General features: G+C 41.9%; 3 protein-coding genes across 6 annotated transcripts in view; 2 read left to right on the plus strand and 1 right to left on the minus strand.

Annotated features, from left to right (window-relative positions):
• si:dkey-11f4.7 (piezo-type mechanosensitive ion channel component 2) overlaps positions 1–2410 on the plus strand; it is a 61535-nt gene extending 59125 nt beyond the window's left edge. The window contains exon 55 of the mRNA XM_063193226.1: positions 652–2410. Coding sequence (XP_063049296.1) covers positions 652–907 — 256 coding nt within the window. The 3' untranslated portion in view covers positions 908–2410. The remainder of the gene's footprint in view (positions 1–651) is intronic.
• A 1457-nt stretch (positions 2411–3867) lies between these two features.
• LOC134466820 (ATP synthase subunit epsilon, mitochondrial-like) lies at positions 3868–4678 on the minus strand. Its single transcript, XM_063220710.1, has 3 exons — positions 4555–4678; positions 4166–4287; positions 3868–4041 (listed from the first exon to the last, which is right to left on the minus strand). Coding segments are annotated over exons 1-3 (156 nt in total). The 5' UTR covers positions 4587–4678; the 3' UTR covers positions 3868–4039.
• Positions 4679–7293: 2615 nt separating this feature from the next.
• Positions 7294–26114, plus strand: tecra (trans-2,3-enoyl-CoA reductase a). Of its 4 annotated transcripts, none has more exons than XM_063220728.1 (12): positions 7294–7447; positions 7841–8061; positions 9048–9099; positions 9201–9245; positions 9684–9787; positions 17686–17801; positions 18538–18643; positions 23388–23460; positions 23553–23596; positions 23704–23761; positions 23939–24042; positions 25669–26114. In XM_063220728.1, the coding sequence occupies exons 2-12, from the start codon at positions 7897–7899 to the stop codon at positions 25840–25842; spliced, it is 1041 nt and encodes a 346-aa protein (XP_063076798.1). In that variant the 5' UTR covers positions 7294–7447; positions 7841–7896; the 3' UTR covers positions 25843–26114. The 4 variants fall into 4 exon arrangements, with proteins under 4 accessions (XP_063076798.1, XP_063076805.1, XP_063076813.1 ...); XM_063220735.1 differs by having other exon boundaries at positions 7846–8061; XM_063220743.1 differs by having other exon boundaries at positions 7295–7447; positions 23951–24042.
• The last annotated feature ends 557 nt before the right edge of the window (positions 26115–26671 follow it).

Genomic DNA, 26671 nt, shown 5'->3' on the forward strand with positions numbered 1-26671 from the left:
GCAAATGAGCTGACATCACCAATATGAGCCAATTGAGATAGGCAGCAGGTTGTTGGAAGCTTCAAATGGCTTCCAATCAGAGACCAGGAAGGACAGATAGTGAGGGCCATGGCAAGGAAGAGGAGGTAGAGGAGCACCAAGATGAAGAACAACAGCAGTGATGCAGTGCGTTCAGTAAGTTACAGCAACCAAGTTAGAGTCACCAGTATAGATCACATTGTCATCTATCAGTTGATCTGCAAAGTCCTTTAGTGGCTATGGAACACTCCTGGACATAGGAGAGGAAGAATGCTTACCATGTTTTACCATGTGCGTTAGACATGTTTTAAGAATGAGAATGAATTTTTCAGTTAGTATGTTTTGCAAGTTGTTTGCAGTTGAGTTTTGCAAGTTTTAGAGTTAGTGAGTTGTAGAAGTTGTTTTGTGGGAAACAAATAAGTGTTGATGAGTATATTTTTTCAAGCAATTGATGCTGTTCAGCGAATAATAATCCAAAGAACTGTAACAGCTAGAATGAAAATCTGTGAATGATGAAGCTTTGACACTAAACCTTTGACCAACATGTATGAAATGTACCTTGAAATTCTATGAGATTACATTCTGCATATTATGCTTTTGAAGCAATTGCCCCATATGTTTGTGTTTGTGCAGGATTGCGGGCATGTACCTGTCGGTGGTGCTGGTGATTGGGAAGTTTGTGCGCGAGTACGTCAACGGCATCTCTGGAGGCATCATGAGAGACGAGCTGCCCTGCGTGGACCGCGTGCTGAAGCTCTGCACGGACATCTTTGTGGTGCGCGAGACGGGCGAGATGGAGCTGGAGGAGAAGCTGTTTGAGAAGCTCATCTTCCTCTACCGCTCGCCAGAGACTATGATCAAGATGACCAGGGACAAGAAGAATGACTAGTGTATCCAGGTGCAATTCTGTCTTGGTCAAGGAACTTCTACAAGCTGTTGAGGCATGCCAGGGAGGTTCCTCAAGGAAATCATTATGGTATTGGCACATGTTTCCTACTTTAAGTCAAACTTAACTCCTTACTGAAGAACAAAAACAATGTCCATGACGTGGATGAAGAATAGAACAAGAGGTCATCTGGGCCCCTGAAAAAAAACAACCATTTGTGTTCATTTCCATGTCATCAGAGCAAAGCTTTGATTTTTTGAAAAAGCACATGAAGTGGACTACAGTCAAAGGAATGTTGTGTCACAGAAGATTTCCCTGGGCAGAGAAGTGTAACTTTCTACATTTTTAACTGTCTTATTGTCTTCACAATAAAGAGTAGATACAGGGCTTGTACAACTCAAGCATGTGAAAGGGCAGTTGATAAAGACCAATTAGTATGCATGGAAATATAAATATCACATTTGATGACTATATAGTAATAGTAAAATACCCCTGATGTTCCTTGACCCCATTCGCAAACTAGAAATCCACTCAGAGAGTGCAGCCCTCAGCCAAGGAAGCTGTTTGAAAGAACATTTGACTGTTTTGTTTTTGTGGAGTCACAGTAGAAACAGGATTGTCAAATTGTGCCCTATCCCACAATGGTGAAGAATTTTTTTTTTTAAATCCTGGATCTGGATCACCACAAAAATTTAATCACTAGTTAATTTTGTCATTTCCAACAACTCCACAAAATTTCATGAAAATTTGGAGTTATCCTGCTGACAGGCAAACAGACAGACAAACCAATGCGACCGAAAACAAAACCTCCTTGGTGGAGGTAATTAACCATATGGTTAATCAGCTGTCCATGTGCGATGCAAACAATTGCAAATTCTGAAACCTTGATGATGTCAGTCACATTGAGCGGTGTGCCCTTGTCAGCCCTTGATAACAAGCCTTTAAGCCAAATAAATTTATACTTTGGTCATGTGGTCATCACTCCGACACCTGGAAACCATAGTCCAGTACAAGATGTGTGGAGAACCATTCGCTATTAATGTAAAGACTTGAATAAGCTGAGAAGCACATCACTTGACTCCATCTCCATCACCACCACCTCAGTAAAGTTTATGAGCTCTGTTTCAAATGTGCTCAGTTTCAGTAGATTAAAGGTTCACACTGTTTTCTACAATTGTTAACATGTCATTCAAGCATTCTAAAAAACAGATTAAACAATGCACCTGTGAAGATGCTCCTTCATGCAGGTTATGATGATGTCCTGTTGCTTCCAACTAAATCCTATTTTAAAGATGATGACTAAACACCCAAAAGTTACCTACAGAGATAATAAAATTGTGACGTACATCACAAAGACTGAACATCTTAAGCGGCTATCGGAAGTAGTTATATTCCATTAAGGTTCATTTTGGTTTATTTCAATACATGTCTTTTAAGTACTTTTCAGCTACAGTTTGATGAAAATAAAAGAATGGCATGAAATGAATAAAATTTGTTTCAAATGTCTGTTTCGTATTTATTTGAAATGTGAATTCAAATTGACTGCTAGTCGGATGCACATTAGAAACTGAAATGTATGATTTCATAGTCATGACTTGCTCATGTGTGTAGTAGTCATGTTGTTACAGCTGCCGCATGCTGCATACTGGTCCTGCTTTACCTTCTTCCTGCAGGTGTTTGTCATTACGGGGTGACACCGATGTACTATTGTATAAACAGTTGATATTGGCCACCAAAAAACTGGTAACCTACACCCAATACACACTAATTGAAGCAGCACAACACACAAGTACTGTTTATACTTTGACACACATCAGTATCAGCCCACATTATTTACATGTTTTTTCCCAATATAAGATCTTAAGGGTTTAAATGCTCAAGTTGACACAGGGGGTTGTCAATAAGGCTGACCCTACAATTTAGTGTTAAATGTCAAACCTGAAATGGTGACAGAAGATACTGTCTTTAAAAAACAAAAAAAAATCTGTATTGCAATGAAAGCAAGACGTAGTGACTGGGTTTAAAAGAAACCCAGAAGTGAAAATCTTTCTGGATTAAGACCACGCCAGATGTGTGCTGTACACTCCATTAGGCTCATTCTTCAGTCAGAGTATGCCTTGCTGTGCAAAGCTCTGTGGTATTCATTGGCTTATGGAATTAAGAAATTAAATGAAGCTATTAACCAAGGCATTAGACATCTTTTTGGGTGGGAGGCAACAAAGAGGTTCAATTTGTAGGCCTACAACAATTTGTCCTAACCAAGTATTGGACATTCACATGTAATTTAGAAAGTAGGCCACCAAAGTTCAACTCATTTGATGTGACAAGAAAAAAGAAATTTGGGTCACAACCTTCAAAGTGAAGGTTGTGACCTAAATTTATTTTTACTTCAGATTAATTCATTACAATATTCTAATTTTGTGAAATCCTCAATGCATGTTTGTGAGCTGAAAGCCAAAAATATAATAGAGAAATTAATTATTGGAATAGATAAAATGCAGGCAATTCATCGATTATCCCTGAAAGTTTAACATTATTGATGGAATTATGGAAATAAACTTTTTCGCGATTCTCTAATTTTTTGGACAGGAGCTGTAGGCTATTTTTTTCCTCTACACCTTTCTGAAAACACTACCATGTCAAAACAAGGATGACTTTCAGCAAATAATAGCAGCATACAAGCGGTTTTACTCTACCTTGTGAATGCAAGTTATATTTTGCAGAACAGCTACTTCAATAGATGTAGGATTGCTTGCTAATCATTTTTAGTTAACTGCATGTTATTCATATGTCACATTAGTTCTGAGTTGTACATTTTGTGAAGCAGTATAACCAAGGAGACTGTGACCTATAAGGATTCAAGTTATGCAATATAGGCCTATTCATCAAGCAAAATTCCTAGAACAAATGTCTTTCAACACACACCCAACCTGCAATTTGGAAATTAGGACGCAAACAAGACGTAACTAACAACCAATACATTTAATTAGGTTTTTCAGATGGTGGGGACTTGAGAATGAGCATATTTTCCATCCTTTATGTGGATTACAGACACGTTGAGGAAAGTTGAACGCTAGAGGTCATCATACAGCTTAAGTTCCTTGGGAACACATCAAGGGTTCAGGTGATCATGACTCCTGTCAAGAGACGAGACAACAGTCAGTTACATTCAACAGTTAAGCACGACATTCATTAAAATATATTAAATGCTTACAGCGTAACCACTTCATGACACTGCTCGAGATAATGTTAAGTACTTACATGCGGTCTTTGGCCGAAGTACTCTGACATTAGCTTCCGCAGCTTTCAGGGCCTCGGCTTTCACCTGAGGTTTCAATGCTGCCCGAACGGCGCTGGCACAAATCGCCGAGAAGCGAATGTAGCTGCAAAGAACACGACATTATTCACAGTTAGCTTTAAACACGTTTAATAGCACTCATTGATTCATGTACAGATTAGGTTACCATTTTGGTTATGAAACGAGAAGCTAGCTTTCACGCAGACTAGCCGAGCTAGCCACATTAGTTTGCTTCAGGTAGTCAGCCTGGACCATTAAATTGCGATAAGTTGAATTAAAAATTAGACATTCTGCGTCTGTATACTGCAATTTCAAACTTAATACGAACCAAATGATTGTGTTTTAAACTCACCTCAAGCCTGCCTGTCTCCAGTATGCGACCATCTTGCCTGCTAGATCTCTCAAGGACGAGCTTGTTCTTCTTCTTCTGTTGACTACATATGCTGATCACAGACGGTATGTAGCCTACTACCGCCATCTAACGGACGGATGTATGATCCGCAGCTGATTTCCCCCCAGCTGATTTATCTCACACAACTAGAACTTTACCAGTAGGCTAGAGCTCTAGTTTAGGTGTTGTTGACTCCCCCCATAAATTTGGTTAGGACTGAACTTAACTTTTGATTCTCTGTTCAGGTTGATTCTCTCTACAAGCGAGGGCATCCATCCATGACTTAAAGAATCTCTGTCCATGAGGTAGGCTAAATGTCTCACACACTATTTTACATAAAGCTCTTTGTTCATAGTTCATTACAAGGTTGTAATACCCAAATGGTCTCCATTTGTCTCCATAATGTCTTGGCAATGTTGTGTAGTTGAGTGTAGTCGACAGTCAGTGTGAATACACATCTACAGGCTTTGCACTACGAGGTTTGCTTGCAACCTTTTCCAACAATTAGTCCTACCAATTACAATAGTGGCATGACAAGGTTTGTAATGTAATACAACTAAACTGTAGCTGATGAAATGCACCTAGGCTTGCTCTGACATTCTGTGAAAATACTGTTCCTTTTCAGTAACATGGACTGAGCTCATAGACTTGTAATGGGGTGTACAGGGGTGGGTCATTATTTTGGCTCAAGGGCCACATTGGGTTTAGAATATTTACTGACAAGCCAGATCTCGCAGGAACTTTCCTAGGTCTATAATTATAAATAATATACGCTGACCTAGGTTGTTGGTGATTTCTTTCCTACACACTGTAATCAAATGTATTTAGATGAATACAGTACCCATGGACTTGACTAATCTCAAGCCTGTCCCCTGTACTGTCTTGTAGCCATTTTAAGAACGTTGGGTGACAGTATCACTTTCTATTGAAAAGTTACCTTTCTTGTGAAGGCGCTGCAGGCCAGATAAAATTCAGAGAGCGTGGCCACATGTGGACCCCGCGCTGAGTTCTCCCACCTCTGGCGTAATACTGAACTATAAGGATAGTGAATCGAAAGGAAAATATTCTTATAGTTCAAGGACTGTGGCCATTAGGCCTACCAAAAGTAGAGCTGGGATGCTGTGTATCTGAGCACATCTCCCTTTTATCTTTGCCCAAAGTTGTGTCCACAGACTGATAGTAGTAGTAGTAGTAGTAGTAGTAGTAGTAGTAGTAGTAGTAGTAGTAGTAGTAGTAGTTGTGTGTGTGTGTGTGTGTGTGCATTCATGGGTACATGCGTACATGAGTACATGCATGCGTGAGAGAGAGAGAGAGAGAGAGAGAGAGAGAGAGAGAGATAGATAGAGACTGAAAGAGAGAGAGAGAGAGAGAGAGAGAGAGTTGCTGATGCAGCATTTAAGAATAGTTTATGAGAGCTTGTCTTGCCCAGGCCATCATCTCTTATTAGCAGTGTGTCTTGTATCCTAATCCCAAGGGGACACTGTAAGCCAGCCCCTTCATTAGCAGTTAATATGTTACAGCAATACTTAAAATATCTCCAGACATGTTTGGAGTAAACATTTGCCTCCACTTTTTTTTTACAGCTTATGAGAGAAGATGCCTTGTTGCTCTTCAAAACACACAGGGATTAATGCAGAACCACTTGTTATTTGTCCATAGCATTGCATATATGTTTTATATGGCCTAAACTAATATGCAGTACATTCATGTATTGTGGTACCTCCTGGCTGTTAGATTGTTTTTGTGGGGGGAGAAACAGGAAGGAAATATGAAGAAAAGAAAAGCTAATGTTTGCATTATTGACCACAAGATGGCAATATGGTCTCCATCTTAAGTGCTGAGCAAATCATTTAAGTGACCTATCTATTTATCAACACTAATAACATTTCATCACAGCCATCACAGCCAAGTCTAATTGTGTTCTTAGAATCTAAATGTCAATGTGCAACACTGTAAGCCAAGTCATCTTTATTACTGACTTAATGAATTAATATTATAATAATTATAATACATTACACTGTATATATTTTCTGTATATATTTATAATTAAGCAAATATGAATAATCTAAATGTGTGTCCTCCCTGTATCTTTATCTGTAAAGATCAATATATTTATCTTTTCTATGTATAGTGCTACATGGAACCTGAATTGCCTCTTGGCAGTGTAATGATTTTGTTTGGGTAAATATCGATATCTTGCCAGTTGGTAACTCACATATCTCTATGAAGCTACACATTGCTATGGACATTTAAGTAAGTGTTTCTGTTATTTTGTTCCTCCAAGCTATTTGTTTGTGGGTGGGGGTGGGGGTATGTTGTAGGGGGGTGGTGTTGTTCCATTTGCCAATGTGGAATGTGGGCGGCTTCCTCTTTATCCCCCCGGACCCCCGGCCACACCGCTCCGTACACTCCCGTGGCCGCCAGAGCTGCTGCTGCTGGTGGTGGTGGTGGTGGTGGTGGTGGTGTGGTGGTCAGGGCCGCCCCCTGCGGACACACAAACTGCGTGCTGCGTGGGGTTGGTGGCCGGTGGAGTGGCAGGCAGTCAGGCAACTGCCCTGGTCTGGTGTCACACACACAGAAAGAGAGAGAGAGAGAGAGAGAGAGAGAGAGAGAGAGAGAGAGAGAGAGAGAGAGAGAGCACACTCAGCCTTGGGTTTGGCAAGGTCACCGTACTACAGCAGCATGACAAATTTGGCCGCTTATATTTAGCCCTGTACACGACGCGCGCTGGATTATGCCGGGACTCTCTCGGGTTTCGTCTTGAAGGGGCTGCTGGGTGCTGGGTGCTGGGTGGTGGGAGCCAGCGCTCGCTGCTCAGCCTACTGACTTGCGGCAGCTCCTCAGGTGTCCGGAGGTGGGTACACAGGCTCTTGCTCCTCTCCATTCCACCCTTTTTTTTCTTTTTGACTTTCTGTCTGTCTCTGCTTCTCTCTCTCTCTCTCTCTCTTGACCCCCCTCTCTCTTTCACTCTATCTATCTTGATGGTAGGTGGACTCAAAATCTCTTTGATCTCTCACCTCTTGATTTGTGTGAATGTAAACACGTATGTAGATGACAGTGCAAACAAGCTTGTTAGAGGAAGTTTGTGAGAACTTTACAGTGCTGTGTTTGTGGCGCGTCATTCTAGAAGGACAGCTGACAGGTGTGGGTTTTGTTGTCTGTCAGGCACGTTAGTAGCCGGACAGGGCCGTGATTTCTTCTTCACACCTCCAGAAGCGGTTGATCCATTTGTGTGCCTTGTGTTTAGTGCAGTTGGCAGCGGCAGGCAGGAGGCACTGAGGGCAGTGGTCGGTGGGCACCATCATGGATGCCCTGGCACTAGAGGCGAAGGGGGACAAAGCTCCCGCTGCGGCTGCCGCTGCGCCAACCAAAAGACCAAAGGCACAGAAGAAAGCCAAGAGGATCGTTTACTTTGAGGTGGAAATACTGGACGCTAAGACAAAGGAAAAACTCCTTCTTCTGGACAAGGTAGGAGAGAGAGAGAGAGAGAGAGAGAGAGAGAGAGAGAGAGAGAGAGAGAGAGAGAGAGAGAGAGAGAGAGAGAGAGCTTGTGCGTGTGTGCGCACTCATCTGTGTGTCTGGTAGAACATGAGTTTGTGAAACTTTCAACAGAGCATAGACTGATAAAGTCCATTTATCACGTCTGTCATGTACTGTCCAGAATATAACTCTCATGAGCAAGCATTAGCAGTGTTTATCATATCACACGCACCATCACGCACTAATAATAACTAAAAAACAACCTGACACTCATTGGCTTCTCTATCAGAGATGGGCCATATGTCATGTTGTGTACTGCTGGACGCCCCCAGCCAAGTGACATACTCATAAGCGATACTGCGGTGACATGTGGACATTATCCGGCTGGTTCTTTGAGGTCATGTTGCATTTGGAAGGCGAGAATACTCGCTGAGCTCACAGGAATCTCCTGAGCTAGCCATGAGTGTGCGCTCTTCTCTGCTCTTCTGATTCTGCTTTCTCGTCCTGGCCCGGTGGCATGGTCTGGGCAGCCAACAAGCCACCCAGGGGGAATGTAGTGTCGAGACCTCCTGGGCAAAGATATTCGACATGAACCTTTATTAATGTCAACATGAAATGGCAAAGGCAGCGTTATTGGTCATTCTGCTGTATACTGTTGCTAATGGCAGAGGACACTCTTGTGTTTGCACCTGGCCTTGTCATCTAGTTTCGTTGTCCAGGCAACTGTGCAATGACCGTCAAAGTCCTGAGGTCTTGAAAGACATGCTGGATTGGCACAATTCATGATTCGTATATTGTTTTCACGGTTATGATGCATGTTTATGGTTATGCTTATGTCTAAGATTGTTGTTAATATGAATGATACCAGTGACAATTTCAAAAACAATTTCAGAAGTGTATGCTGTTATTATCATGTTGAAATGTTGAATAGAGTTTGTCGTTTCTCAAACATATGCTGATGTTCATGTGTCAAGGTGGAGCCCACTGCAAGCATTCTGGATATCAAGTCTATGTTTCACAAGTCACGTAAGAAAAAAAGTGATATAGTATTATGTGCTCCATCACATCCCACTCTTGAAGGATGAAGGACATGATTATAACCCGTGTTATCTGTTGGTGCTTCACAGATCCACAGAAGTATCCTGCTAGGCAGTCACTGTGCTTAGACCCAAGTGAGTAGATGGGGAGTCTGTTTTCAATCATGACAGCAATACTTACGGATGCAAAGGAGGCAGTTTAGTATTGCATTCAATTCGAAAAATGTTTTATAAAGGGGGGGGGGGTGACATTTATTCAATTCCTCAGTGACATTGTGGTAGTTGTCTGATTAATTGATGATAATAAACTGATCCTTTATATGCATCGGTCGGTTTCATTTCACTTGGAATCTGGAATGTGGTGCTGGAGTGAACTGAAATTTAGTAGAGTCCCTAGGTGATGACAGCTTGGCTAGATAGAACTGGCAATACCTACTGATATACTATACTGACAGAGTGGGGTATTTTGTGGGGAAGAAGACAAGATGTGAAAAATTGGAAAATGTCCCATATAATATCGCTTGACACAACTGATCACTCAGTGACTCTTGCTTTTGATTCTCAATCTTTCAGAGGGGAAGTCGCTGAAGGATGAAGATGTCATTCAGAACCTCCCCATAGGCACCACGGCCACGTTCTACTTCAAGGACCTGGGAGCACAGATCGCCTGGGGAACAGTAAGTCTGCAGTACTATGTCCTCGCTTAAGGCTCAATAAGAATTGCCCGCTACATAGTGACACTGTATAGGGAGCAAGTGTGTTCTTTGTAATTCACAAAGTGCACAACGGACCCTTGGGGAACAGTAAAACTGCAGCATTATCTCAACTAAGTGTTAATTGCATACTACACACTGTACGTAGTACACTACATAACAAACAAGTGTGCAATTAATAGTTTGGGTGACACTCCAACTCTTTGGGAAACAAGTGAATATTTCAAACGTAACATATTAAGTGTGAGCTCCAGCTGAATCACTGGCCCTGTGTGTGTGTGTGTGTGCTGAGTGCATTCTTACACAGGATCCACTTTTTTAATGTGACATATGACCCCAGTGCAGACCACTCACAGATGCACACAGCAATAACAATAGAGCACTCTGCCCCTCACCACAGCTCCTGCACCCACACCCACACACACACACACACACACACACACACACACACACACACCACACACACACACATATACACACACGTCACACACATATGTGCATACAATCTCTCTCTCTCTCTCTCTCTCTCTCTCTCTCTCTCTCTCTCTCTCTCTCTCTCTCTCTCTCTCTCTCTCTCTCTCTCTCTCACACACACACACACACAGAAAAAGACAGCCGCTTGAGCCGCTCCAAACGAACAGCGCTGTGTGCGCGGGACACGCTGACAGACAAGTTCACCGTTCTCTTGTTTGGTTTTCACCTACTTCCCTGGCGGCCTGTCCCCTTTCCTGGAACATGTAATCTCCACCAGTGTCATATCCCGGTAGGTGTTTATCCCCATGCCCTACTGTTCACCTTCCTCTGGAAGCCCCTGCCTGTGGTCAGCGTGGCCTGGCTGAACACAAGGCACACGCACCCATAGCTGCCTGTGATCCCTGGCTGTGAGAGACTGGCAATAGGTTGGATGGGCCACATGCGGCCCGCCTCCTCAATCAGTGCGGCCCGTTGATAAGCCAGTATTTTTTTTTCAAATTACTGCTGAATCAATCTGTTGTTATTAAACTGTTGGCCAAAAGAGCACACCTCTATTCCTTCCAAACAATTTGGGCAGTCAGCGAACAACCAACTGTACCTTGAACTCTGGGAGTTGTCAGAACTGTGTGGTGGGAATGAAAAAAACATGGACAGCTTCCTCTTGCGTCCACAGTTAATCCTGTTGGATGTGGTTCATCCGTCTTGGTGGTATGCAGACATTGTCTTGGATACCCTGGCTTTTGATACATCACAAAGACTTGCTGTCTCGGTCAAAGAACGTGGCCCTCCTTATCAAGTTGTCAACGTCTGGGCTGTAGCATCAGGTGCAGCTTTTTGTGGTGGTTGTAGAGTGGGTGTACTAAGTGCAGTCACTCACTGCTAATGGCAGCTAGTAGTAGTGTAGGTTAGAGATTTGTTCCTGAAGGACATTCAGTTGTCCAGCAACATACACATAATACTCATTGCAGAAATCAACAATACTTTAAAAAAATAGTTTCATATATTTTTTTTAAATTTTGTTTAGGTGTGCTATGTGCAGCCATTCCCTGCCAATGACAGTGGATATGAAGTCTCTCAGAAGCAGGATTTCCACCTGACATTTCCTCGACTCAATTGACCCTTTTCTATCAGCCCTTCTGTCAGTCGACCTGACTCTCACCAGCTCAGAGGTCAAAAGTAAAAGTAAAAAAAACCCCACACAGTTTCCTTCCAACACAAGTAACTTAATATCTAAGTAACCAGTGTACCCGCGTATTTTGGTTTTGGTTTGGTTTATTTATGGATATAGGAAGACAAAAGGTATCCAAGGGATAACATGTAAAAGCGTGAACACTTATTTCCAACATGGTCCCTGATGGAAGAGGACAAGACATAAAATAGTTATAATAGCGTAGTTGTCTTAGGATCAGCTAACTCTGCACTGGTGTGTCCTTGTTAGGTTTTCAGGGTTTTTTAGTAACAACAGTCTACCTCATAGGTACAATGGAGTAAATGGTGTAACAGCTATGTAATGCCATGTGCTAGTGTTTTACTTTTATTTTTGACACCTCTGCACCAGATGGATGGGTTCCGCCTTGCTCCACGAACATCCATCTGGAGCTATGCCATAGGTCTCCAAAGGCATGGTTTTATCCAAATCCTTGCACTTGATTGGGGAAACATTGTCTGACACTTGTCTGCCACTTGTCTGACATTTTTAACAAGCAGCTACTTTAACTACTGTTACGTGGGATGTTAGGAAAACTGTCAACACAAGAAATATAAAGTCAAGTCAAGTAAACTTTTATTGTCAGTTTCTTCATATGCACAGGTCATATAAGGAAATTGAAATTACGTTTCTCTCTATACCATGAAAGGACATAGACATACGTACAGTACACATACACATACACATACACAGGACTGACATTTACAGACTGACATCAAAGTGCAAGGCAGAACAAGTAACAGTTCTGGACCAATAACGATAATGTGATGGAGTAATAAATAACAACTGAGCATGAGGTGTTGGACCAGTTATGAACCAGAAACAATAAAGTGATGAAGTAATAACTAAACATTTATCATTGAACTTTTAACATATTGGGGAAAATAGAATAGAAGTGTGTGTGTGTGTGTGTGTGTGTGTGTGTGTGTGTGTGTGTGTGTGTGTGTGTGTGTGTGTGTGTGTGTGTGTGTGTGTGTGTGTGTGTGTGTGTGTGTGTGTGTCATGGATGGAAATAAGCACCCGTCCACCTGCCAATGACAGGTGAATTTGGCCTTTGGCGGGTGAAATATGTCAACCCACCCGTGACCTTGATGGGTGAAATGTTTCTACAGGCGCCCGGGTTAATGCTAAATTATACACAGCATCCCACATCAAATGTTTAAGCAAACTGGTAATGAAAGGAGTTATTGGCATCTCAATAACTGAATTTATGACCTCTGAAACAAAAGTATTGATCAGAAAATGATTTTACTTGGCATTACAATGTTTGGAACGGTTGAATATGAACTGGTAAAAATGGTGACTAGTAAAAATTGTGAGTGACTGGTAGATTTTAGAATCTACCTGCCACAGTGACTGGTGGGGATTTTTTTTAAGTTCCACCCCTGGTGTGTGTGTGTGCGTGCGTGCGTGTGTGCGTGTGTGTGTGTCCTTTTCCATGAGGGGCAGCAGCAACAAGAGTTTATGGGTAGATGACGGATAGGCAGCAAAAAAACGTTTTTTTCACAAAACATTGTTTATGAGGGAAAAAAGTACATGTCTACGTAGTGCAGCAATTAATCTTTCAAAAAATCCAAGTGGTCACAATGTTGCTCTATTCATTGATTATCTATTTACGTTGATAAAGCAATTTTCTGAAAATATGTCCTTTGGTGTGACGTTAAGAAATAAATATATTAAGTAATGTAGAAATGGCTTGATGGAGTTTTATGAACATTGTTACACTCTTCATATTTATTGCAATTTTTTAAAGTCTTAATTTAATGAGAAATTACCATTTAAGTATTTTTATTCCCATTAGATGTGAGATTATTAGAAACCTTCAAGGAAAAACAGGGATATCTTTCTTTTAAATGTTCAAAATTGTCCGGATTTATACTAACTTTTCAGGGACGATAATTTGTTCTTCCCTAATGCAATATTCAGTGTTTATCAAACATATTGTTTAGCTCAAACAAATATTTGAGCGTTTAAAACATGTCACACCGTAGGACATTCATGTCACGCTAAAGGACAGAAATGCAAAACTGAGCCAGAAACAAATATATCAACATGATTATTTTGTCTTTTGATCATAATATAATGTTGTAGTCAATATGGACCTACACTTTACACTTATAAGTCTTTGAATCGTCGATTGTCAGCCTATCGTAACTCTTAATGACAGCCATGCGGTCATTGAATGTAACCTGCAGAGCTCATAAGACTCATACTGAAGGGTGACCTTGGCATGACCATCACACTTTTGCAGGTATGCTATGACTGTCACACCATTGAACCTGTAGAGTGTAGTGGCCAGTGCCTGTTTGGTATCTCAAGCTGGACAGCACATTTATGCTGTATATTGAGCTCTCCACAGCATACTTTATTCATCTATACTCCTCTATATACTCTCTCACTGATCTTTCCTTCACTGTTACCGTTTTATGGTTTCAAAGCACCATTAATGACATTTTATATCATTAGACAGTATCTAAAATCAACAGCAAATATTCATCAACAATGCATCAAAGTATAAATTCCAAAGGCCAATAAAGGAATACGTAATTTGAATACACAATATTTATCTAGTCAAACAACAAAACAAAAAAAATATGTACTACCAGTTGTTTTAAAAGCTATTTCTCAAATATCTAGTCCATTGGTGTGACCTGTTTGTCCTTTGGTGTGATACTCCAAAGTGTCACACCATAGGACTTTTACCATCACACCATAGGACTTTTACCATCACACCATAGGACTTTTGAGCTTTTGAGTTAATTTAAAGCCATGTCGTTGCCAACTGAAATACAATTTCACCTTTAGTAAGATGCATTTTCATACATCTACATAAGAAAAAAATATGAAAATTATACACTATTGTCAAAATGTATTTTATGGCTGTCACACCAAAGGACTACAAAACTAATACATCTTGTGGTAGCAAAACATAATTGATTGACTGAAGAACTCTGAGAGAAAAATCTAAAATCCACCCTTGCCATTGGCTTCTTAAGGGTCTAAAGTCACAATTTATGTACCGCTGGAGCTTCAACAATAGATAATTATCCACAGAATTAACCAAAAAAATGATGTCACACCACATGACATTATTTTCTGCGACAAAGTTTCATAAGTCCATACGGTCTCAGAAAAACAGGAAAAAAATTAAGCATTGCCACTTGCTAAAATAGACACCTTGAAAAACATGCCAGGGTTGTTTAGACAAATGACTGAGCTTTGATTATTTATTTTAAAAATGTTTTAATATGGAGAACCAGGCTTGCCTCAGTCACACCATAGGACAAATGTGACATTTGACTCAAAATTAAGTATACTTATTTAAGCTCTGGATTTATTACACATTACTTTTTCACAACAACGACATTAGTTTAATCATTTAAAGCATTGACAATTTTGAAAGCATGAATTTACTTAATTTTAAGAGCCTGCGACAGCAAAATTTACACGTCACGTCATCTACCCTTATGTGTGTTGGATGTTGCAGGGCCCAGACAGTTCTTGTGGGGTATTGCAGGTAAAGGCGCAGTCACACAGTGCCGGTGATTGTGTGTGTGTGTGTGTGTGTGTGTGTGTGTGTGTGTGTGTGTGTGTGTGTGTGCGTGTGTGTGTGTGTGCGTGTGCGCGTGCGCGCGCGCGCGCGCGCGTGCGTGCGTGCGTGCGTGCGTGCGTGCGTGCGAGAGAGAGAGAGAGAGAGAGAGAGAGAGAGAGAGAGAGAGAGAGAGAGAGTGTGTGTGTGTGTGTGTGAGTGTGAGTGTGCGTGTGTGAGTGATTTGGGGGGGTGGAGGGTCCTAGCTTCCTGTCTGCCTTGTGGCTGGAGCAGTCAGTGCTGGGAGAGGGTGGATGAAACTGTTCGTTAGCCTGGTTCGTGAGCCTGGTGGTTCTGTACCAGAGGCTTCTGTACCTCTTCCAGAGGGCAGGAGGCTGATCTGGTTGTGTGCTGGGTGGGTCTCATCCCTCACCATTGTGAGGGCTTTTACGGTTTAGGTGGGTGGTGTAGCTGAATTGCAGGGAGGGGAAGGGTGCCTTCATGATCTTCCCAGCTGAGTTCACCATACGCTGCAGGGCTTTCCTGTTGTACTCACTGCATATGTTATAGACAATGTTAAATGTTTATATTAATTAAAGCAGAGTCAGCTAAAGCCCCCCAACACATTACAAAATAAAGACCTGGCCAGGGTCACAGATTGCTTCTTCCACATTTTGGTTTGGGAGCAGGGTGAAAGTCAGGCTATCAGTCAATGTCCACAGGGGAAAAAATACTTTCCCTGAGACAGACCATTACAAAGCAGGACAAGCAGGTAGAATCAAGATAGGTGGCAGCACTACTCAGAAGCCATTAGTGTTCCAGTAGCCATCACTCACCACATGCTTATTGTTTAGAAGGTCAGCTCACTTTGATGTAGTTCGGCACGCAGCACGCTCTGTTTTAAGATGATATCTTCCTGTAAGAATACCCAGAGCACAAGAGGGTGAAATGACACACACACACACACACACACACACACACACACACACACACACACACACACACACACACACACACACACACACACACACACACACACACACACACACACACACACACACACTGTAAAGTCCTTTCATGTTGAAGAGCAGACAACCTGAGGGCGGCACACATCTATTTTGGCCACTTACATTTGACCTGTTGCACTCACATGTTATGATAACAACAGTTGCTTTGCAATTTGAGCACTGTCTTAAACACTTAGACCGTAAGGCACCAGCTAGCGCCTTCTCACAAATGTGTTGAAGATGTGCCATGCTTTGTTTGTCGCACGCCCTGTAAAATGTAAAACAACAAGCAGTCCAATGTGTTCAGTTGTTCCCTTCAATATTCAAACAAAGATTTAAGCTGAAAAATATTGTATACAGTATATTGTATGCCAGAGCTATATTCCCTTCTGCAGAAATGCTCCATATTTCAATGTGTTTATTGCATCACAGTTTTTGACAGAGCCGTATATAAGCCGTATATAATCTTTATTAACGGCTCTGGTTTTTGATGCAATTATTTGAGGGGTAATTTGAGAAGTCGCTGTCTTGATTTTATCATAGATATTATTAGGGATGGAACGGTTCACAAAATTCACGGTTCGGTTCATATCACGGTATCAAGGTCACGGTTTTCGGTTCTCTACGGTTCTTTTTTTTGGTTCATGATAAATGGTGCACTGGGAATATTAAACCATATTTATATAACTGCAATTATAAAGTGATGATGCGCAAGTTGAATCAGCTGTCGTCAGCTGATGTGCGCTGTCTGAGCGTTCCAAATGCCCTCTTTCAAGTGGCTAATAGAATCAGACTTATCACTAAATATCCTACATATGGTTTGTGTAGGCTTATAATGTGAAAATGGTGTGATTTTAATTGTGTCATCCTCTGATTGGTCTTATATGCCGATGTGTTAATCAGAGAGACTGGATAAGAATCTCTGTTTTACATATTTTTCTGGGCAGTACATGAATTGCGGTTTGCCACGGACTGCATTTCACGGTTCGGTATGGTGTGTGAATTGTACGGTTTCGGTTTTCGGTGCGGTTTGTACCATCCCTAGATATTATATGGTGGAGGATACATGTTGGAAAGGATCAATAAATGACTGGCTTATCTTCTGTCTGTCTGCCTACGGAGGACAGTCGCAAAAGCATTAATTTGAGACACCAGTGGTCTGTGAATAGTATAAAGCACATCTATGATGAATGAAATGCATGTTGACGGAAAGATGAAAATAAATAATGATCATAGATCATGGAGTGATCATGGAAAATATTATCCATGTTTGCAATACATTTGTATTACATTCATTACATTTAGGTTGGCTTTTACATTACATTTAACAGACACTTCTCATCCAAAGCGACTTACAGACAGTACATAGGCTACATGGCAGAGTGTGGGGAATACAGAGTGCATCAGTAAACAAGTAGCACAGAGCAAAACAAAGTGTAGCAATTCCCAAACTGTGGGGGTCCTCCAGCGTATGGAAGCAGGACGTTAGGATGCACAGGATTATTCAGAGTTACGGATGAATAATACAATTCGGTTTTTATACAGGGATGATTTTCATGATTTTCACAGTAGATTCTGTGGCCCTGACTGTTTTTGTGTGTCATGGGCTGTTTTTCATGTTGCCATGTTGTCTTTGTGTGTGAAGGTGTTCCTGTTGGAGTGTGTTGGACCTCTGCTCATCTACCTGATGTTCTTCTTGAGGATCCCTTTCATCTACTCTCCCCGATACGACTTCACCACCCCCAAACACGGGGTCGTGCAGTGAGTACTGACACTTGGGGGACAATTAGAGTAGAATAGAGTAGAGTGGAGTAGAGGAACTTTATTGATCCCCGGGGGGAAATGTCAAGTAGCTGATATAAATACACATAATGCCCACATGGACATTTCAAGACGCTTATAACACAGGTCATAGTCAGGGAGGAAAAAAATAAAAACTAACTACAGAAAAAATAAAAAGGCACTTATGCAAAAAGGTGAAAAAGTAATAATATAGAATATTATCAATGACATCATCATTAGCAGGGGCTAAATAGGGCCAAGGCTGAGCCCTGGCTCATCAACTCAAACTGCATCATGCATGTACACTATTATGGTTATCAAAAGTGGCTAACCTTCTCACGCTTTTCAGCTATCAAAAAAAGATTATTGGTCCCACTATATCCCTGATTATTTGTACTTCTGAATTCATTTACCATTTGAATGTGTGTATAATGTCATTCTGATTGCTGCTTGAGCTCATAGTGATGATGGCTCTGCTGGTGTTTTCTTAGCCATAGTGGTTTTCAAAACTGACATTTACAGTGTAGCGTGATGGATAGTGTGTAGGCCAGCGTGATTGACTTCTACAGCGTGCTGCCAAGGTCAGCCCCTCATCACCCACTGCATTATGTCTCTCTCTCTCTCTCTCTCTCTCTCTCTCTCTCTCTCTCTCTCTCTCTCTCTCTCTCTCTCTCTCTCTCTCTCTCGCTCTCTCTCTCTCTCTCTCCTGTTGCAGCCTGGCCTGCATGTGCCACACCTTCCACTACGCCAAGAGGATCCTGGAGACCATGTTTGTCCACCGCTTCTCCACGGGCACCATGCCCCTACGCAACATATTCAAGGTGGGGGAGCGGGCGGCTCAGAAATCATACGCTACTGACACATCAACTCATATTTAAATAGCAACAGCACATCTAAAAATAATAATTGTAGCAGGAATGTCCCTACGTACGTGTGTGTGTGTGTGTGTGTGTGTGTGTGTGTGTGTGTGTGTGTGTGTGTGTGTGTGTGTGTGTGTGTGTGTGTGTGTGTGTGTGTGTGTCAGTGTGCGTGCGTGCGTGCGTGCGTGCGTGCGTGTTGGGGAGAATGCTTGTGGCATGACTGGCATCCTTCCAGACAGTTTACTACAAATGAAAGTTTACATTACATACACAGAGCTGTTGACATTTAGGAAATTAAACATCACATCTAAAGATAATAACAACAAAACAAATGTTTGCAAAGCATTTAGAACACAATAGCAATACTGCATGTAACATATTCAAGGTGGTGGTGGTGGTAGGGGGGGTGTATGGGGGGTCTTGTAGTTTGTAGTGGACTAGGGGGTGGGGCTGGGGTGGTGGTGCTTATGGCATATTTCCACACAATTTACAGTGTAATGTTTATGTTTGAATGTTTGGATGTGTGCAACACATTCGTTTATCTAAAGAGGATAGCCCACTGACAGATCGATTGGCATTTAAAGGGCTGCCTCACTTCTAAAGCCTATAATAAGAAGAAAACAGTAATATTTAGAGCACAGCTGGAACTATTACCGTAACATTAACTGAGTATAGAGTGACAAGTGCATCTTAAAAAATGTATCATTGTAAGCTACCAGAATGTGCCCCATTGCAGTACCACTAGGTTGCACAGTGTATTTCTGTATCCCCTCAGTGTATTATTTCAGGGTACTGTGTTCTCATATTGCGTTAAAAAATGACGTCAGGTGGCACAACGGCATCTAATGCCCACAAATTCATTAGTAATTGGTGGTTGATAGAGTATGCTGCAATGAATATGCTTCTTAGATAGTCCACTAAAAACAAACAAACAAAAAAATGCATGCAATAGTGGCACTGGCTGATGTTGCGCCACCCTGACGTGTGCAAGCAACTGCTGAAATGTCACTGACCCAATGACATACTACTTTGCTGGCTGTACTGATTACTGGATGATCTGTTCTGACAATGCACAATGTCTGAACTAGCAGAGCTGTGGTTGTCTGCTATGTCTAGTTGTGTGTATTTATTCAGTGATCTATTGAGTGAGTGATTGATCTGACCATAAGGTTTGACAGAGACAAACCCTACCATAGGTGATTACTTGGTAGGTGTGTAATGACCTTTATATGTGGGTAGCAAGTACAGCCGTAGTTGTCTGCTGTGCCTATTGCGTGTATTGTAGCTGCTAGTTTTAAAAATAGCAAAATGCAGAGGTGGGTAATTATTTGCTGGGTTTTTGTAAAGCTCTTGTTTGAAGCAGAATAACGTAAAGATGTACAGTGACTACAGTTGTTATCTACTGTGTCTGTGTGTAAATTATGGGTGTTGGGTTTGAGAGAGTGAAATCCTATTGGGAGGGAAAGTGGAAAACAGCGATCCTAGCGGTTACGTTCCAAACACCAGGGTGATCCTATTGAAACTCCCATAGACAAGTTTTTAAAAAAAATCCCACAAAGATATGACTTGGAACTATAACACCAGACACATTTTTCAGCGTACACAATAGCATGAACTACTACCTGTGAAAATCTCAAGTCATTTTTTGCCCTTTTAAGAAAAATAGAAATTGTGCCAATCTGGTCGGAAACGGACTACAGCTCCCAGCATGCTGTGCTTCGCGCCTCGTTGACAACACAGAGAAACAAATGAACGCGAACGAACGCAAGTTCTTTGCATATCTTCACATTCTTGTAATCCTATGAGTTCCACATTGTCTTCTTATTACACATATATACACGCGATCATTTTGGTATGGTTTTAAATTCTCTAGTAGATATGATGGCTTCTGTGGTGACGAGTAACCACCTCTCTGGCTCATGTTTGGCTATGCTAATTTGGCTATGCTAATTACATGGAGTAAACAAGCCACACATGCCAGTCAGTGTAGTTCTGTATTAGCTTTTTAAAGATTATTAAAATCAGCTCAGATCAGTGAAAAACCGAACATTTTACTACCTGGTTCGATAAAATGGGCCAACATGCCCATAATTGGGAGGGAAAGTGGAAAACAGCGATCCTAGCGGTTACGTTCCAAACACCAGGGTGATCCTATTGAAACTCCCATAGACAAGTTTTTAAAAAAAATCCCACAAAGATATGACTTGGAACTATAACACCAGACACATTTTTCAGCGTACACAATAGCATGAACTACTACCTGTGAAAATCTTAAGTCATTTTTTGCCCTTTTAAGAAAAATAGAAATTGTGCCAATCTGGTTGGAAACGGACTACAGCTCCCAGCATGCTGTGCTTCGCGCCTCGTTGACAACACAGAGAAACAAATGAACGCGAACGAACGCAAGTTCTTCGCATATCTTCACATTCTTGTAATCCTATGAGTTCCACATTGTCTTCTTATTACACATATATACACGCGATCATTTTGGTATGGTTTTAAATTCTCTAGTAGATATGATGGCTTCTGTGGTGACGAGTAACCACCTCTCTGGCTCATGTTTGGCTATGCTAATTTGGCTATGCTAATTACATGGAGTAAACAAGCCACACATGCCAGTCAGTGTAGTTCTGTATTAGCTTTTTAAAGAATATTAAAATCAGCTCAGATCAGTGAAAAACCGAACATTTTACCACCTGATTCGATAAAACGGGCCAACATGCCCATAATATGACTGCCACTACTTCTACTTCGTCGTCAGGGCCGAGATGTAATTTTTCAAAGAAAAAAAACATTCATTTGTTGCAGGGGGTTGGAACGTTGCCAGCAGGGGGCGATGAGATTACTTTCCCTCCCTATAGTGTGTGGTTATTTGCTGGTTTGTTGTGTGTAAAATTTGGAGCAAGTGCAAGTAGATCTGTAGATCAGTGGTTGTCTACTGAGTTTCTACTGTGTATGTTATGGGTACAGCATTTGATGCAGTGAAATCATACAGTGGGTGATTAGTACTTGCTGGGTTGTATTGATCTCATGAAGTACGTTTGCAGCAGGAGAGAGTAGTAGGGCTGTACAGTAGATGCCACTGAGTCTGTGCTCTGTATATATTATGGGTGCACTGAAATCCAACTGTGTGTCTGAATGCGCCAAGAGACCTGAGCTCTAACGACCACAGCATGTGACACTTCCCAGTCTGATGGCCGGTCACAGCAGCACGTTGTCACTGTGGGAATATGGCATGCCATCTCGCATTAGAGACTATGGCAAGCCAGCTCGTATTGGGAAACGCCTTCCACTGTGTCACTTTGCCTTTTGGTCCGTGATCATGACAGACATCTTAGACTGAGATTTGGGGTCAACCTTTATGGAAGTTTGTTTAGGGAACACCTCACATGGAAATACCTGGGGAAATGAACAGACACCTCAGGATTCACAGCATTCACGCCTCACGAAAGCAATTTATTGACTAAGGGCTGATGGCTGGACATAGAGGCAACGGTTCTGCCCACGTCAGGTGGTTTTGTGCTTTGGCAGGAGCTGAGTTAAGACATTTTTGCTCCGATGAAATATTTCCGAAACTGCTGCCTTATCAAGTTCAAGTTTAAATATAACTCAGGAGAGCAGCTGGAAGTTGTGGTGGAGTGGCAGTGCTTATCGAGCCTGGCGACACGGCAGGACCTTTACCTGAGACAACCGCCTGATTAGCTCTCCTGTCACGAGCAGTAACACTGTATAGCCATGATACCAACACAACAGCTTTTACTAGTCTCACTCCAGGCACAAGTTTGATGGGTAGTTCACTCATCTATAGCACTGGCAATGATTTTTAATCAGTGCTACACATGTGTTACTAAACTCTATACTCACTGAATGGCAAAGGATGTTTATGTTTTTTTTTTTGTGGGGGGGATGACAGGATAGCATGAGAGGTGGACAGGAAGCGAATGGGGAGAGAGATGGGGTGGGGTCGGCAAATGACCCAGGCCGGGAATCGAACCCAGGTCGGCCGCATGGCAGACAAGTGCCCTACCGGTTGGCCATGGCAGGGACGGGATGTTAATGTTTAAAGCCTATTTCTGACAGTCACTTTTTAGTCGTTAAATTGCCTTTCATTAAGAGGGTGAGCTGTTCTACATCCACAGTGGTCAAATATCTGACTCTATTGTACGAGCATCAATACTGTACCGGGGGAAGCTCAGCTCCAGGTGCCTTTCTTGTAGAGGTGAGGTGGTGGAGTTGAGCTATTGAGGTCTCTTGCCCAGTTTATTCCCTGGCGGTCCCAGTACATTTATTTTTAAATGATGTAGGGGTTGGTGACATCAGATACTTGTGTGTTCAGGGTTAATCTTCATTGTCTCTATTGACTTCATAGAAATTTGCTTTGGGTCTTCAAAAGTAAAGCATACATCAAGACAGAAACAGCTACCACACTAGAATTGGTTTTGATGGCCAACTATACTTGCATTGATTCACAGACCATTTGTCTTAGATAAATGTGGAGTATACGTTAAGCATTCATCGTACGCATGCCTCAGTAGACACAAATGATTCTGCTATAGTCACAGTAGCGGTTAGTGTTCCTAATAAAGGTCACAATATTATCTATTCAACACCTATCCAACATCCAACATCTATTGAATTTCTTAATTTTCCCCTGGGGCTATCAATAAAATGACTCTACTACTACTCTACACGTTTTCCCTTTCAGAATTGCTCCTACTACTGGTTCTTTGCAGCATGGATGGCTTATTACATCAATCATCCGTTATACACGCCGCCAAGTAAGACTATCTTCTGTCATATTTGACACATTTGATAGTTGATTTCCAAGTGTGTTCCCAGTTGTAATGTGTGTGTGTGTGTTTGTTTTTAGTGTATGGGGAGCAGCAAGTCAAGACGGCTCTCATGATATTTCTGGTAAGTGCACGTCGCAGAATGTGCAGAAAGCAGCCAGTTTGCCTGCTTACAACACAGCTCTCCATGGCTTTCCAAAAGAAATAACAGTTTGAATTTATCTTTCACAGTTCTGTCAGTTAGGAAACTTCTCCATCCATATTGCATTACGCAACCTCAAGCCACCTGGTGAGTGGAGGGGATGTGGATGGCCTGCCTCTCTCCGTCCCATCAGCATCCTTGAACCTTTCATTGAACAACTGATGAGCAATTATGATGAAGATGAGCAATGAACAATTATTACTAGCAGTTTCCATACAGATTTGTCACTGACTATTATCAATGCAATTAAAACTTTCTAATCAGCTGTGCTTTTAGCAGGCTCGAAGGTGAAGAAGATCCCTTATCCGTCTAAGAATCCGTTTACGTGGATATTTTGGGTGGTGTCCTGTCCAAACTACACATATGAGGTGAGGGACATTTGTACAGGCTTTCTGGGTGGGTGAGTGGTGTGGCTGCATGAATTTGACTTTGGCCTGTAGATTTTATATTAAAGAACTGGTCAAATATTCAGTGTGCCATATAGGCTCTCACAGACCAGATGAAGACCTTCATTTAAATGTTTTAATTAATTTGATATTCGTAATGTCAATTCATGAATATCAGAGTATATTACCGAGGCCTAATGGGTCTTAAAACAAATGAAGAGTTTAATTGCCAAACAGTGTATATCCATGGTTCAATTCAAGATCCGCCAGTCGGTGGGGCGAGTAATTGCCGATCATCCTCCATGACTGAGATACCTTGAGCACGGTACTGTCCCACCGCACTGCTCCCTTGGCTGTGTGCTGTGGAATACTGTGTTACAATGACAATCAGAGTTTCCCTGGTGGCCTTTCACTTTCAAATATTTGTCTGTGAAAATGTGCTGGTTTGAAAATGATATGTATGGGAAATCCATTGTTTCTACAGCCTGCCAACCAGAAAGTATTGTGAAGATTTTCCTCAACCGCATTCAGTTCTGGCTTTATTGTTTAGACTAGAATGCTGCCGCTTTGCAGACACACGAGTACTGTATATGCACACACATCTGTGGCTGTACTGTAGCTAGGAGACCACTGCTGCCTCCTGCTGGTAAGAAACGTGCTGTGCAGCCCTGTAAGATGTGTGTCTGACACAATCGGCTGCAAGGCCCAGTCTTGCCGTGGGCGTGCTGGAGGGCATCCTCGTCTGGGAGCCGTCTCTGCCAGCTACGCAGCCACACATACAGCCAAGCACAGCACATGATTAAAAGTGTGAATGAGAAGGGAATGGGGAGAGACTGATGGTACCTGGATAACTTGGTGTTTGTTTACGTGTTTATATAAGCTGTGTGTGTGCATGCAGGTATGCGATTGCATGAATGCATTTATGAGTGTATACATATTAATTTATTCATGGATTGAATGTATTTCTTGATTGGTCTGTCTGTGTTTCTTGTCCACTGTGTGGGTATGGTGATGACCCTGTGTAGAAAAGAGCTTCTCATTTGTGTATTTATGTTGTGTACTGTTGTATGTATTTACTTATTAGTCTGTAATCCTATACTTCTGACTGTATTCCGTCTGCGCTGTGTGGATCCAGAGTTGATTTACTGTTTCATGCAATTTTTATTCCCTCTGTGCATTGTGAGCTCTTTATTTGTGTATTTATGTAACACACGTTTGTACCGATTCTTTTCAGTGTGTGTTGTGCTCCGTCTATGCAGTGTGTCTACAGGGTGATGAGCCAGTGTAGAAAAGAAAAGAGCTCTTCATTATGTTAAATACTGCATGGATTTACTTCTTACAGTGTGGCTCTTGGGTGGGTTTCATTGTATATTTTTTATTTATGTAGTATATCGTACTGGTGCAGGTGCAGTAATGCAGTTCCCCACCTTTAGAGCCACGGTAGGGCCTTACTATGTGTATTTTCTTATTAGCTTTGTGTACCCTCTGCTCTCCATAGTGTGGCTGCTGGGTGGGCTTTGCGGTGATGACTGTCCATTTAGGTTATGTACTGTACTTCCTTCTTTGCTTATTAGTGTGTACTGTGTTCCCCGTGCTGTCTGTCCCCAGTGTGGCTCATGGGTGGGCTTCACGGTGATGACCCAGTGTGTTCCCGTAGCCATCTTCTCCCTCGTGGGCTTCATCCAGATGGCAGTGTGGGCGCGGGGGAAGCACCGCAGCTACCTGAAGGAGTTCCACAATTACCCCACCCTGCGTTCCTCCATCCTGCCCTTTATCCTGTGAGCAGGGGTCAGCAACGCCAGGCCAGGCCACTCGCAGAGGAGTCCTCATGGGGGCCCATGTATAGGGGAAGGATCCTCTGCTGTTGCCACCACACCACACTTCCATCAAGTGGAGAGGATTGCTGACCAGAATACCACCCTGCCTGTCCCCCTTTGGTTCTCTTCCGTTTCCAGACTTTTAGCAAGAAATGTTGGAGTCAACTATTGGACAAAGAATGTACGGTATTTCTAGGTTACTTTGCTCATGTCTAAATAAATCTGTTTGTAGCCTTACACTCTAGTCTTTTTTATTTTATCCATGAATGTGATTGTGTCTGTACTTTGTTATAATTACAATATTATACCTTAATTCAGACTATAGTTTACAATTAGTGCAAATATTTCTAGAATTCATTTTAAGCAGTTATTGCGGTTATATTTACCATCTCCACTACAGAATTAACATTCTCTTTTTGTAGAGATTATTGTGTGGCAAAGCTTTTACAAAACCTTCCACCTTGGCTCTATTTGTGAAAAAATTAAGGACATTTAATTTTAATATTCATAATCTATCCTCTCCTCCTACCTCCCCCCTTTGGCATTTGTCCTGTTGGTTTTGGCTGAGTGTTTGGCTGAGGCAGTGCCCGAGGTCACAAGTGAACTCCAACTGATTTCCTGAAATCTGATTTCCTCCTCTGCTAATTGGCCATCCCCATCATATGCTGAAGCCACTCATGTGATCTATGGGGGCCTTGTGGAAGCTAAGGCAGCACTACTGAACAATCAGCTCCAATTAGAACCATGTTAGGAAACACATTTCATTTGAAACATATTGGAAACCTTCGCTTTGC

Source organism: Engraulis encrasicolus, chromosome 2 (assembly GCF_034702125.1).
Source record: "Engraulis encrasicolus isolate BLACKSEA-1 chromosome 2, IST_EnEncr_1.0, whole genome shotgun sequence".
Taxonomy (NCBI): domain Eukaryota; kingdom Metazoa; phylum Chordata; class Actinopteri; order Clupeiformes; family Engraulidae; genus Engraulis; species Engraulis encrasicolus.